General features: G+C 42.1%; 1 protein-coding gene across 1 annotated transcript in view; it reads right to left on the reverse strand.

Annotated features, from left to right (window-relative positions):
- Positions 1–274: 274 nt before the first annotated feature.
- Positions 275–12,207, reverse strand: part of LOC144526651 (voltage-gated inwardly rectifying potassium channel KCNH6-like) — a 124,345-nt gene continuing 112,412 nt past the window's right edge. Inside the window, exons 17-20 of the mRNA XM_078264256.1 lie at positions 9,599–9,681; positions 7,177–7,292; positions 5,437–5,623; positions 275–707 (exon numbers count right to left, since the gene is read on the reverse strand). Coding sequence (XP_078120382.1) covers positions 275–707; positions 5,437–5,623; positions 7,177–7,292; positions 9,599–9,681 — 819 coding nt within the window. The remainder of the gene's footprint in view (positions 708–5,436; positions 5,624–7,176; positions 7,293–9,598; positions 9,682–12,207) is intronic.

The raw sequence follows: 12,207 nt of genomic DNA on the forward strand, positions 1-12,207 counted from the left end.
CACAGGCAATTTAATGATATCCCTGCAGTTGTGGTCTTGACCGGTCTTAAAATAAAGTCCTGAGTCCTCTTTATCCGAGACCGAGACAATACCGAGTAAAAATGTGGTTGATTCTGAGACGAGACCTTTGAAAAGTGGTCTTGAGTACCAGTAACACTGGTTTTTATTACTATCCCATTCTCCTCTGAAAGTGAAGTGACTGTGCTACTAAAATGTTTCCAGTACCTGTGAGACAGAGGCTAAGCTCTGTGTCCTGACAGAAAGGACTGGTTGATCAGGCCTCGCTGGGAGCTGGATCTAGACTCAGGCTTCCAGTCTGAGGAAGGACAGAGGACGAAGACTGGCTGGAGGTTTGAGGAAGGGGTAGAGAGGTGGAGCTGTTCTGGGGGAGGTTGGGGGAAGAAAACAGTGACTGATATAAAGTGTGAGGGGGTGAGGCATGGATGAGAGGGGATGAGACAGTAAGCTGGAGGACAGTGGATTCTGGGAGATGTCGAAGGACTTGATCTTGGTTTTCATTAGACTGTTGCTGCTGGGGGTCAGTGGATGGTGACTGGTCTGTGGGGGTGGCAGTGGGGGACAGGAGGGGGGAGGAAGGTACGTTAGGGGGTGATGTCAGGGTGCTGTAGGAAGGTGGGATCATCTGCATCTGCCTCTGCAACAGCTGCATGATGGTCCCCACGTCTGCTAACATACGACACTCCAATCTGGAAAACACACATGCACACACGCACACACAAACAGAAAGAGCTACATAAGTTTACAGTGATACAGTATTAACATATACCAGACTGCAAGTCTGCGCTGCTGCATGACGTATCTGCTACAGAAAAAGTGTTCACTACTTACAGACCTGCCAACCTTGAAAAACCTTTCTGATCTGATCTTACTGATTTATTGTTGAAGTTCATGAACACGGGGGCACGCACGCGGAAGAAATGTGCCATTACCGCTGTCTTTGATGTCATTTTGGCTGGTTGGGCATCAGTATAGTGTATCCTTTAGGCTATGTTTAGATGAAAATGCAGATTTCCACTCTGGAGGGTGGTTTCACTTTTTTGGCGTTTTTAAGCCCCAAAAACGGCATCGTTGTCTACACGAAAGGCACATCTGATAAAATATTTTTACGTTTTCAACCGCGAGCGTATTCGTGTAAACACGGCCTTAGTTCACATGCTTACCAATCACTTCACCTGGTCCTAAGACATAATAATTTCCCCACTCACCACCATATTCAGTTATTCAACATCTAAATCCACTATGAAGGAAGCGAGAACATGGGTATCGTTTGGCGTTTTTTCGATACCGGTACTTGAACCAATACTTTTATGTAAAAAGATTTAAATATATATTTTTATTTAAAAAGGAGCACAAAACGACAGTTGGCGACATTAAAGAATGGCTTGTCTATTGCTAAGGCCACAGGGTCAAAATTAAATTATTTATTAAAAATGTAATAACAATTAAAGCTGCTGGGCCCTCTGCACGCATCGGGGTTACTGGCGGACGCCGCTCCTTGCGACCATGCATTTGCGTGGCACTCAGACACTGCAAATGATCACCAATGAAAAGGGAACTCTCTGCTAAGTTCATTGATACCTCACACAAGGATCTACCTTAAACGGTTAAAATGTTATGAAAGGAGGCGTGGCTTACGCATAGGGGGCGGCCAAAGCATCGGCAACGAAGAAGGAACTCTCTGCTGAGTTCAATGACACCTCACACAAGACTCTACCTTAAACGGTTCAAATGTTATGAAAGGGGGCGTGGTCTGAGTAAGTGGGCGTGGTTAAAGTAGACCACACATAAGTTTCATGTCAATCGGATGATGTTTGATGAAATTTCAAGCAGATATGACAATGTACACTGTAGTTACAGCCACTTTCTCGTTCATCGCTATACACTCAAAATGGCCACCACGCCACGCCCACACCGTTTGACAAAAAGTTTCTTTCAATAACTTTTCATCTTTAAGGTGTTGAGATGGTACAGACCAAATTTGAAGTCCATCGGATGAAATCTCCAGGATGAGTTCGTTAACGTATAGCACCTTGACTTTTAGGCCTACTTCCTGTTGCCACTAGGGGGCGCTATGACTTTGAGTCAATTTTGTCCGGTAAATTTCCTCAGAGTTAGAGTTATGAATCGCGGACAATGTACACTCGAGTTACATCCACTTCCTGTTTCGATGGCGAAACGCACAAAATGGCCGCCCATAAATCCTTCAGTTTTAATAGGGCCTTCGCCGCTGTCGGTGCTCGGGCTCTAATAATTTCTTCAGTTTCAATAGGGCCTTCGCTGCTGTCGGCACTCGAGCCCTAATAACTTATAACAATAACTTATTTCACCAGTAAATTCCTGTTAAACGACAAAAGCAACCACTGGATGGGAAAAGGGTTTTACAATAACTTTGAATGCAGCTGCAGACTGTTACGTCTCGGTGTTGGAATCCTATACAGTGAAATACAGACAAAATTTTACACCATTTAGCTGTCAGCATTTTAACCGTGTTTAATCCAGCTGCTAGCTAACGGTTGGCTAACGTTACCTGCTGCCAAGTGTAGTGTTAAGATGTTTCGGTTGCCTCTAACGTACGTTTTGGATCATCAGAGAGCAGTGCAGGCATTTAAGTGGCACCGAAATGAGGCACTGAAATCCGCATTGCTATTCGGTCCAGTAGATACCTGTCTTTAAGGCACTGGTGCCGTATTAGCACCGGGTCTCGGTACCCAACCCTACTAGCCTACAATGCAAAAGTCATGTTTAACAAACAAACACGAACAATATAAGTGGGAAATGTCGGTAGACTATTTTTCCGAGGAAGGAACCCGTGATTGGTCGAACTCTTATTCTTTAGTTTTTTTTCAGTGTCTGACATTATGGAAAGGATCCCTACCGCGATCGATCTTTTTGTCCTTTAGTCTGTCCTTTTGTCCTTTAGTCTAGAGACTTTCACCCAGGAAATGTGTGTTCCTTGGGCAGTGTTGAGAAGGATACTTTCAAAACGTATTCCGTTACAGAATACAGAATACATGTCCAAAAATGTAATTTGTAACGTATTCCGTTACGTTACTCAATCGGAATAACGTATTCTGAATACTTTGTACATTGAATTGCATTTTATAAGTGTAGGAATGCGGCCATCACATACAACTTACTAAACAGGCCTATTGTGTTGTGTTCTTCTGTTCCAACTGGCTGAATGTGTACCTAAACAAGCAGATAGATGTTTGTATTTGTAGTCCCGAACTGCATACTGCAAAAATCTAACCGCAGTCTAAGCTACCACAAGCTAATTTTTGCTAACGTTAGCTAGCATGTCAAACGGGGCTAGTCAGTCTTTCAACGGCTCTGGGGATAGTAAATCAGTACTTAGGAGAATGTAAAGTCGCATGTCAACTAGCAAGGTGACCAGTAAAACTACAACGTACGACTACGCTTGGCTAATTAAAAAAAAAAAAAAGTACTTTAAGATGCTTCTTCAGGTTGGAGGTGGAGTAATTTGGACGCTGAAAGGAGGTTGGTTGCTGGCAAGCAGAGGTTACACTGTTCTTTCTTTAATGTGAAATGCTGTTTGAATTTCCAAGATAGAAACGCATTCCTGCCTTGGCTCTGTTGTGCCGGTTCCAGCTCCATCTCTACCTCTATCAGTGATTTTAAATAATTTCCCCCTGGGATTATTAAAGTATTTCTGATTCTGATTCTGATCTCACAAATAGCTCATTTTTTTCGTTTTCATATTGGGGCTTGTGGGAAACGCATGGAGTTGCCTTAATTTATTCAGAGAGTGAATAAACTCGTGAAACAGAGAAGTATCGTCATGTAATCCATTGATTTCAACAATGTAACTGTATTCTAAATACCAACTATTTAAATTGTAACTGTAACGGAATACAGTTACTCATAATTTCTATTCTGAATACGTAACGCTGGTACATGTATTCCGTTACTGCACAACACTGTCCTTGGGAATGTTTTAATCCAAAGTACGATCTTTTTCATAAACGTTATTTTTACCGCCGCATAACGCTCACTTTTTCTTGCCTAAACTTAACTGTAACTGTAACTACCGCTGACCTGACGGAGCACCACAACCGGCAGCTCGCGGTGCTCTTGCAAGGTGCCAGTTTGCATCTCCACAGAGGCTGGCTTTGCTCGAGTCGTTTCTTGAGTTGATTTTGTTGCTTTTAAAGAAAAAACAAATTTTTGGCTCTTTACCTTCTCCGCTCCTCTTCAACATTTTTTACTGCGCTAGTTACTACAAAGGAGCTTGCTACAGTTATGCTGCATTCACGAGACCATGAAATGTTTTTATTTTTTTGGCCTTTATTTCCACAGGACACAGACATGAAAGGGGAGAGACATGCAGCAAAGGGCCGCAGGTCAGAGTCGAACCCGGGGCCGCTGCGTCGAGGAGTAAACCTCTATATATGTGCGCCTGCTCTACCAACTGAGTAAACCTAGCCATGACACCACGGAATGTTAACCTATGTTACTCAGCAACTGGTGAAAATAGGGGCAAGGTGCAAATGAATTGAGGAATGAGAAGCGAATTGCCTGTATGTGTGAAAACAGCTTTATCTCGCGCATCTTTTTTTTGTTTTTAATATATAGCATAATTATATAATTTTGTCATTCTTTCGGGGGGGAGGGGGCGCTAGTAGCGCGAGTAACGTGATTAAACACAAATGATCCAAATATTATCCTGCGATCGAACTGGTGGGAATGCTGCAACGCCAATATTTTATTTTGACACAAACATGGAAAAAATAGGGTCCATGTAAAAGTTTAATATCAATATTGCAATGATGAATAAGCTGTGTCATATGGCAGCTGTAAATAAAAATAATATAAAGTAATAAATAAATAACCCTTGCTTTTTAACAGCTTTTTGTCACGGTATGATGTATGTGCAGGGTCACTGGCAGGCTGGGGAAATTGTCTCTGTGCTCATTTAAATCTCAGTTTAACACATGGACGTATCAGCAGGATTTTGTGACATCACAAAACTGTGATGTGGGGGACCACATCACAACCAATCATGGTCCAGTATGCAATTGACACAAGTGTGATGTGGAAATGTGCAGCCACCAGTGCACATTCACTGAGAATGTACTTCACTGTCAGTGAAGTAGGTGACATTTTGGGTGTAATTAAACTTTTGAAATGAACAATATTTGTATGTCTTAAAACATGTCTGGAGGGTATATTTCAATGACAATGATAACAAACTTAAAGCTGTTCTGTAGTAATTCTGGACCAAACACAAAGTAATATAGATATCTAGGCACTGTTTAGATGTAGGTGTGACATGCACCCAGAGTTTAGGCTGTTACAACTATGTTGCTGGTATTGTGGTGTTTAACTTCAAATGTGACATACATGTTAAGTTATCACCACTCCTGAGGAAGACCCCGACCGAGCCCTTTGACCCACCTGGTTATCTGCTGCTGCAGTGCCTCGAGCCTCTTCTCTAACTCCACCTTCTGCCTCCCAGAGATGACAGGTGGAGGAGAAGGGCTGGAGGGACAGTGGGAGGAGGAGGGCAGGTCAAAGAGCTGCTGGGAGGGAGACACCTCCTCTGGACTCTCTAAGCCCCAAAACGTAAAGATGTTGGATGCTCCTGAGAATGACCCGGTCCACACACAGATACACAGTGAGACACACAGAGCCAGGTGCAGCTGTATGGAAGTAAATCAGTTTCATTGGATTTTGAAATTAAAAAGCCATTGAATTTCTAGCACTGAATATTTATGCATTGAAATTATGTACCTGAATTTTTCACTCTGAATTTTACCCTTCAACATTTTCACCTTTATTTTTCTAAGGTTAACACATTGAACATTTTAAATTAAACAGCTTATTAACGTGCGCTTGTTCCCCCGTGTGCGCTGATACGCTCATCTGTTGACATTTCCTTCCGTTGCCTTCCTATAGTTGCTTAATAAAAGCTTTCCACACAAAAAAACGTACATGTGTCATTAGTATGAGAAAGAAAACAAGATTTTTAGTATGAGAAAGAAAACGAGAAAACGAGAAAGAAAACGAGTGGTGAAATAGCAGACCAAAAATGTAAAAAGTTTCCAGTTGTTGGCTGCAGCTACTACTGCAAACTCCCGATCTAGATTCTAGAATTGGTTGCTTTTCCTTGGGTTCCGGGATGTTAACACTGAATTTTAAACATTACATTTTTGGCCTTTTGGAATTTGGCCTGTTGAATTTGAGCAAGTTGAAAATATATTAGTTAATACATTGTATGTTGCATCTGAATTGGGTATATTGAATTTTTTACGTTGAATTTTTGATTCTGAATTTATGAACTTAGAAAAATAAAGGTGAAAATTAGATGTTGAAAATTTGAAGAGTACAATTCAGAGGCAAAATATTCAAGTACATGATTTTAATGCATAAATATTAGAGGCCTGATTGGGCCGAATTTTTTTGTCCGAACCCGGCCCGCGTCCGACACAGTTAAAAAAAAAATTCTCATACTAATGACACATGTACGTTTGTTTGTGTGGGAAAGCTTTTATTAAGCAACTATAAGAAGGCATTCAGAAATGTCAACAGATGAGCGCATCAGCGCACACGGGGGAACAAGCGCACGTTAATAAGCTGTTTAATTTAAAATGTTCAGTGTGTTAACCTTTCCTGCTTGCTTCGATTCCGACCGTGATCAGAAAACCAGGGGAGACTCGTTACCTCCAGGGCCGACGTTATATAACGTTAGGGTTATATCCCGTTTCTGGTGAGCAAATGAATGAACTTGGCTTTCAGTCTGGGGTTTATCTCGGACACCGCACACACTGTGTACAAAACTTAAACTTATTCCACCAACTCTGCTCCGGTCGCATCTACACGTCTGCTTCCTCTTTCTCTCTCTCTCTTCTGCCCACTTTACACACGCACTGAGCTCTCTTAAAGGAGCCGCAGCACCATTTTACAACAAATGCCTTGTCGCACTAATGTGACCGAGCCCGACCCGAACCCGACCATAATTTCTAAATATCTGTCCGAACCCGGCCTCGGGTCGGGTATCCATGCCTTAATAAATATTCAGTGCTAGAAATTCAATGGCTATTTAATTTAAAAATCAGATTTACTTCCATACAGCTGTTACCACTATACACAGAATTTTTCCATGTATCTGTGCCTTGAATGCATCTTTGCACTTGCCTGTTAAAGGGTTCCAGGTCTTCTCTTTCCTGTCTGTGTCGGGACATGTTGCAGTGTTTGTGGCAGCAGCAGCATAAATCATGGAGGTCCCCTCTGATTCCTCCCCTTCATCGTCACTGGAGAACACAGACAAGCAAGAACCGTGGGTTTGCTTTTGTAATGGCAGAAGTATTTACCTATGTTGTGTTTAAGTGAAACAGAAAGGTCGACCTCCGTAGAAATCCTTTCCATAATGTTGTCAGACACTTAGAATATTAATCTGAGCCTGTCAGTGGCAAAACGAGCACTTTTGTGAAGGAAAATACAAGCTGAATTAACCCAATTAACTTACATTGTATCTTGTTTTGCCACTGCCGACTGCAGTGATATAGCTTAATACTGGACCAATGTCAAAGATTGATGTTCCCATCAGTCACTTAGACACAAAAACATAGGAAAATAGGGTCCAGGTTTTAAAAAAAATGGTAGTTACCCTTTAATGAATGAATGTTTTATGGGAGGGAAAGTCTTACAGCGTATGTTGATGATCATCTCTGGCACGCTGCTGCTCCAGAATACTGTGTCTATTTCCACATGTGAAGGCAGCACTCTGTCTCCCCGCTGACATGGTGTCACCTGCAGCTACAAACAAACAGTCACTGTGAGTTTGCAACCTGAAGAAATTAACAAAGTTCAGAAGCTGACTAAGAATAAAAACAAATAGTGGTGCAAGCAGCACAAAACAGATTTAACATCACAGGGTCAAAGTAAATCTCAAGTCTTTGCTATTACGTCCCAGCTCAAATCCAAGTTCTGAACTTTGTATTGTGAGTGCAAACCAAATCATTATGCACCCTTGAACCAATAGTACTAATGCATGTTAAAATCAGATTAAGATTCAAAGATTTATTTGTCACATAACTTCAATATGTTCAGTGTAATGTGGGGGTGGCATATTCTATAAAATGTGCTAATTGGCTGTGTAGTAATAATGATTAGAATAAGAGTACAAAGTCAGGTTTGAAACAAATATATAGGATGTAACATGTATTTATTAACAATTATATTTAAAAATCATTCAAGATCAAGATGGTGCCATGTATGGTCGCCTTGGTGTGTTGGTGCACATTGTTTTGTCTTGTTTTATAGATTCAGGTTTCTGTTGCGGTACCCAGAGCGCTTCCACTAAAGATGACCTCGTAAACATCAGGGAAACAACACCAGTGTACTTAATTTCCACTTTTCTTGCATCTTCCATTACATGGGATATTTCTTTACAACACATGTTCACTAACTTTGTTTTTTTTAAACTGCCGTTTTGTGCTTCACGGAGACGTGGCTATGTAAACTACTCCCCCCGGGAGTTTGCTCCATTCAGTCTGGTCGGTGTTTACATCCTACCGCAGGCCAACGTGCAGGAGGCACAGCGTCCGTTCACCGACAACATTATGTGTGGGGAGTGGATAACACAGACTCTTGTTATTGTTCTCGTTGACTTAAACAAAGGTAACCTCAGCCATTAACTCCCCAAATGTCCAATTGGATGATCTTCAGACATGTTTGGACTGTACAGACTGGGATGTTTTCAGGACTGCTAACAACAGCTTGGCTGACTACACAGAGGCTGTGACGCCATACATCAGCTTCTGTGAGGACAGCTGTGTACCAACACGTACCACGGTGAGGTACAACAATGACAAGCCCTGGTTCACAGCCAAACTCAGACAGCTGAGAAATAACTACACACAGAAAACCCCCATCACTTGGTTCTGTCTCATGATGTCATCGATGACATCATCAATATCATAAATACACTAGAAATGCTGGGCGGCTCCTCTCCAAACATTCCTGCAGGATGGACCAAACAAAGGTACAAGGAAAGGTGAATATGAAGAAACAAACAATTAACTCTTCAAACCTGCAACTTAATACATCTAACTGAAACTAGACTGTGGTGGTGTTTGCCTTAAATTATAACCAGTGCTTGATGTGAAATCAATTTTAACACAAACAAACCTGGGATAGTAAGTCCTGAAATGTTACACAAAAGCAACGGTAAAATTTAAGCAAAACTGAAAATGAATACCATATGAAAAAATCCAGAGCAATGTGTAAAAAAAACATGGACAAATGTACACAAGCACCAAGGGACAAGTGGTGAGTGCATCACCCACTTTGTCACAGAGGTAAATGGTGTTACCTGTGTGTGTGGAAGAGAGTTTGCGTTTTCTTTGTGGTCTGCTTAATCCCTCAACGTCAGAGTCTTCTTTACCCAGAAAACCCACAGCTTCATTATTCACCTGCAGACAGGAAGAGGGAAGTATATGTGAAGGTAAAGACAAGAATAACCATAGATAGATAGGGGCTAGAGGGGGGACTTCAGAGTCCTGAATGTTAGAGGGAAAAAAACAGTTTGAACCGTTTAGTCTTAGTGGACAGTGACCTGTAGCGCCTCCACTGAGGGAAGAAGCTGGAAGAGGTGATGAGCAGGATGTGGAGGAGATGATCATCTCTGCCTGCTTTACGCTGTAAGTTTAAGGGATTCATATAAGGGATTCTGAGGGGAGTGGTTTACCTATGACTTTAGATGCTTTGTTAACATCCGATTTTTGTAGTTTTTTTGTAGCTGATGGCTTAGTAGAACAGAACAGGAAGGTATTGCTTGATCCGGTATTTGTTAAGCTTTCTAAGAAACTACAGTGAATATGTTGCAAAACATAGGGGCCAACTGGGCTGCACAGTGGCTTAGCTGAGCAGGACATTTGCTAGTTAGCTTAATGACCAAAAGTGTCATATTTTACCATAAGACCCTTAATAACAATCATAAACATTCACAGTCTTAACGTTCATGACAGGTGTCTTGTCATGGTTATGACAGTGTCATGTTAGTCGTATGCACACCCTTTCAAATAAAGTGTACAGATTTTTCAAACCTTGCATATTTGATTTATCTGGGAGGTAAGGGTCATTATCTGGAAGGGAGTTGTGGCATGTTTTGTAATGCATCATGTCGATTTTTCCATATTAATCTGGTATTACTGGGTGAGAATTGGTTAGTTTTTTGTTTCTTATTAGCCCCCTGGTAGCCTTTAGTCTCTAGAAAGAGCCAGCATCTACGCAAATCTACGTACCTGTGCGTGGAGGACCGCACATTTTCTACGAGTAGTAAACATTAGCTTCAGGCTAACGCCAGCTAAATGGCTACCTCCCCACTTCCCCACAGGATTTCCTCGTTGCTTGAAAATGCAAACAAAAAAATTTCTGACCTTAGGGAAGAAGTTCGTCGGCTCTCAGAGGACTTAAAAACCAAAGATGCCTTGTTAACAGCCTACCTGGACGTTGCTCAAAATCAATCGCTCCAAATCACAACTCTCTCGGCGGCTTTCCAGGATACTGCGCTTTGGGACCCATCCGCCTGCCCACATCTTTTTGCTCGACACCGACCATCAGGCCATCCTGGACTAAAGTGGTTTGCGGCCAAAAGAGAGCCTCGGGTAGGGCTCCATCGCCTCCTGCCCTCAGCCTCTCCAGTCGCTTCGATGCCCTGTCGAAGCCGAATGTTCCCCCGATGTGGTTACCCGGGCTCGCCCCGCTTCAAAGCCGACTGACCAGCTGTCATCATGGGAGAGGACCGCTGCCTCGTGGCGAAAACTTCTGAGGGATGCAGTAGTCAGACGGTCCGATGGCCTCCCTTGCCTGAACCGGCCAAATGACAACGTTCCTCAAAAACAATCTCCCCCACCGAATGGTAAGCAATATTCCTCTTCTTTTCCTTGTCCATCTGAAACAGATACTGGCTGTTTTGTTCCTGCCACCGGCCATTCACGCCCCCCCACTCCTCGTCCGCTCTTCCCCCCAACCACAATAATTATTGGTGACTCCATCACCCGGGATATACGTTTTTTTAATGCTGTCACACACTGCTTTCCTGGAGCCAAAGTTGCAGACATCCTGGCTAAAGCTGTGGAACTGATACCCCTACTCCCGACCTCTATTAAACGCATCGTGGTCCATTGTGGACATAAAACACATATCCTATCAGCAGAGTGAGCACACAAAGAAAGACTTTGGTACTCTCATTGAAGCTTTAAAAAGCACTGGGAAGAAGATTTTTATTTCGGGCCCACTTCCATCTCGAGGTCGCGGAGTATGCCTTTTTAGCAGACTACTCATCCTCAACACCTGGCTCCAGCATACATGCAACATCCACAAGATAGGTTTTATAAACGTAAACCAACGAGGTGCTATACTTAACAACCTAATTGGAATTAAAACAACCACTGCAACGATAGAACAGAATAGGAGAATCAAATGTGGACTATTAAATATTAGATCTCTGTCTTCTAAGGCAATATTGGTAAACGATTTGATGTCAGATAATCAAATTGATCTATTCTGTCTTACTGAAACATCGCTGGGACATGAAGAATAAGTCTAAATGAAGCCACTCCTCCCAGTCATATTAATACTCAAATTCCTAAAGGCTCAGGCCGAGGAGGGGGAGTTGCAGCCATATTTGACTCAAACCTGTTAATTAATCCTAAACTAAATTATAACTCGTTTGAAAGTCTTGTTTTTAATCTTCAACATCCGATATGGAAAACATTACAGCCAATTATATTTGTTGTTGTTTACCGAGCGCCAGGCCCGTATTCTGAATTTTTATCTGAATTCTCAGAGTTTTTGTCATGTGTAGTCCTAAAATCAGATAAAATAATTATTGTAGGTGATTTTAATATTCATGTGGACGTTGACAGCAATAGCCTTAGTACTGCCTTCAACTCACTACTAGATTCAATTGGTTTCAGTCAGAGTGTGCATTAGTAGTAACTTGAAAGTAAATGGCGTTCCACCAAATTAGAAGAATCTCGTTTAGATTGGCAAGACAGTTTGAAAACATATAGGAAGGCCCTCAGAAATGCCAGATCAGACTATTACTCATTGATAGAAGAAAATAAGAACAACCCAAGGTTTCTTTTCAGCACTGTTGCCAGGCTGACTGACAGCCACAGCTCTACTGAGCCATCTATTCCCCTAGCTCTTAGTAGTGAC

Source organism: Sander vitreus, chromosome 12 (genome assembly GCF_031162955.1).
Source record: "Sander vitreus isolate 19-12246 chromosome 12, sanVit1, whole genome shotgun sequence".
NCBI classification, from domain to species: Eukaryota; Metazoa; Chordata; class Actinopteri; order Perciformes; family Percidae; genus Sander; species Sander vitreus.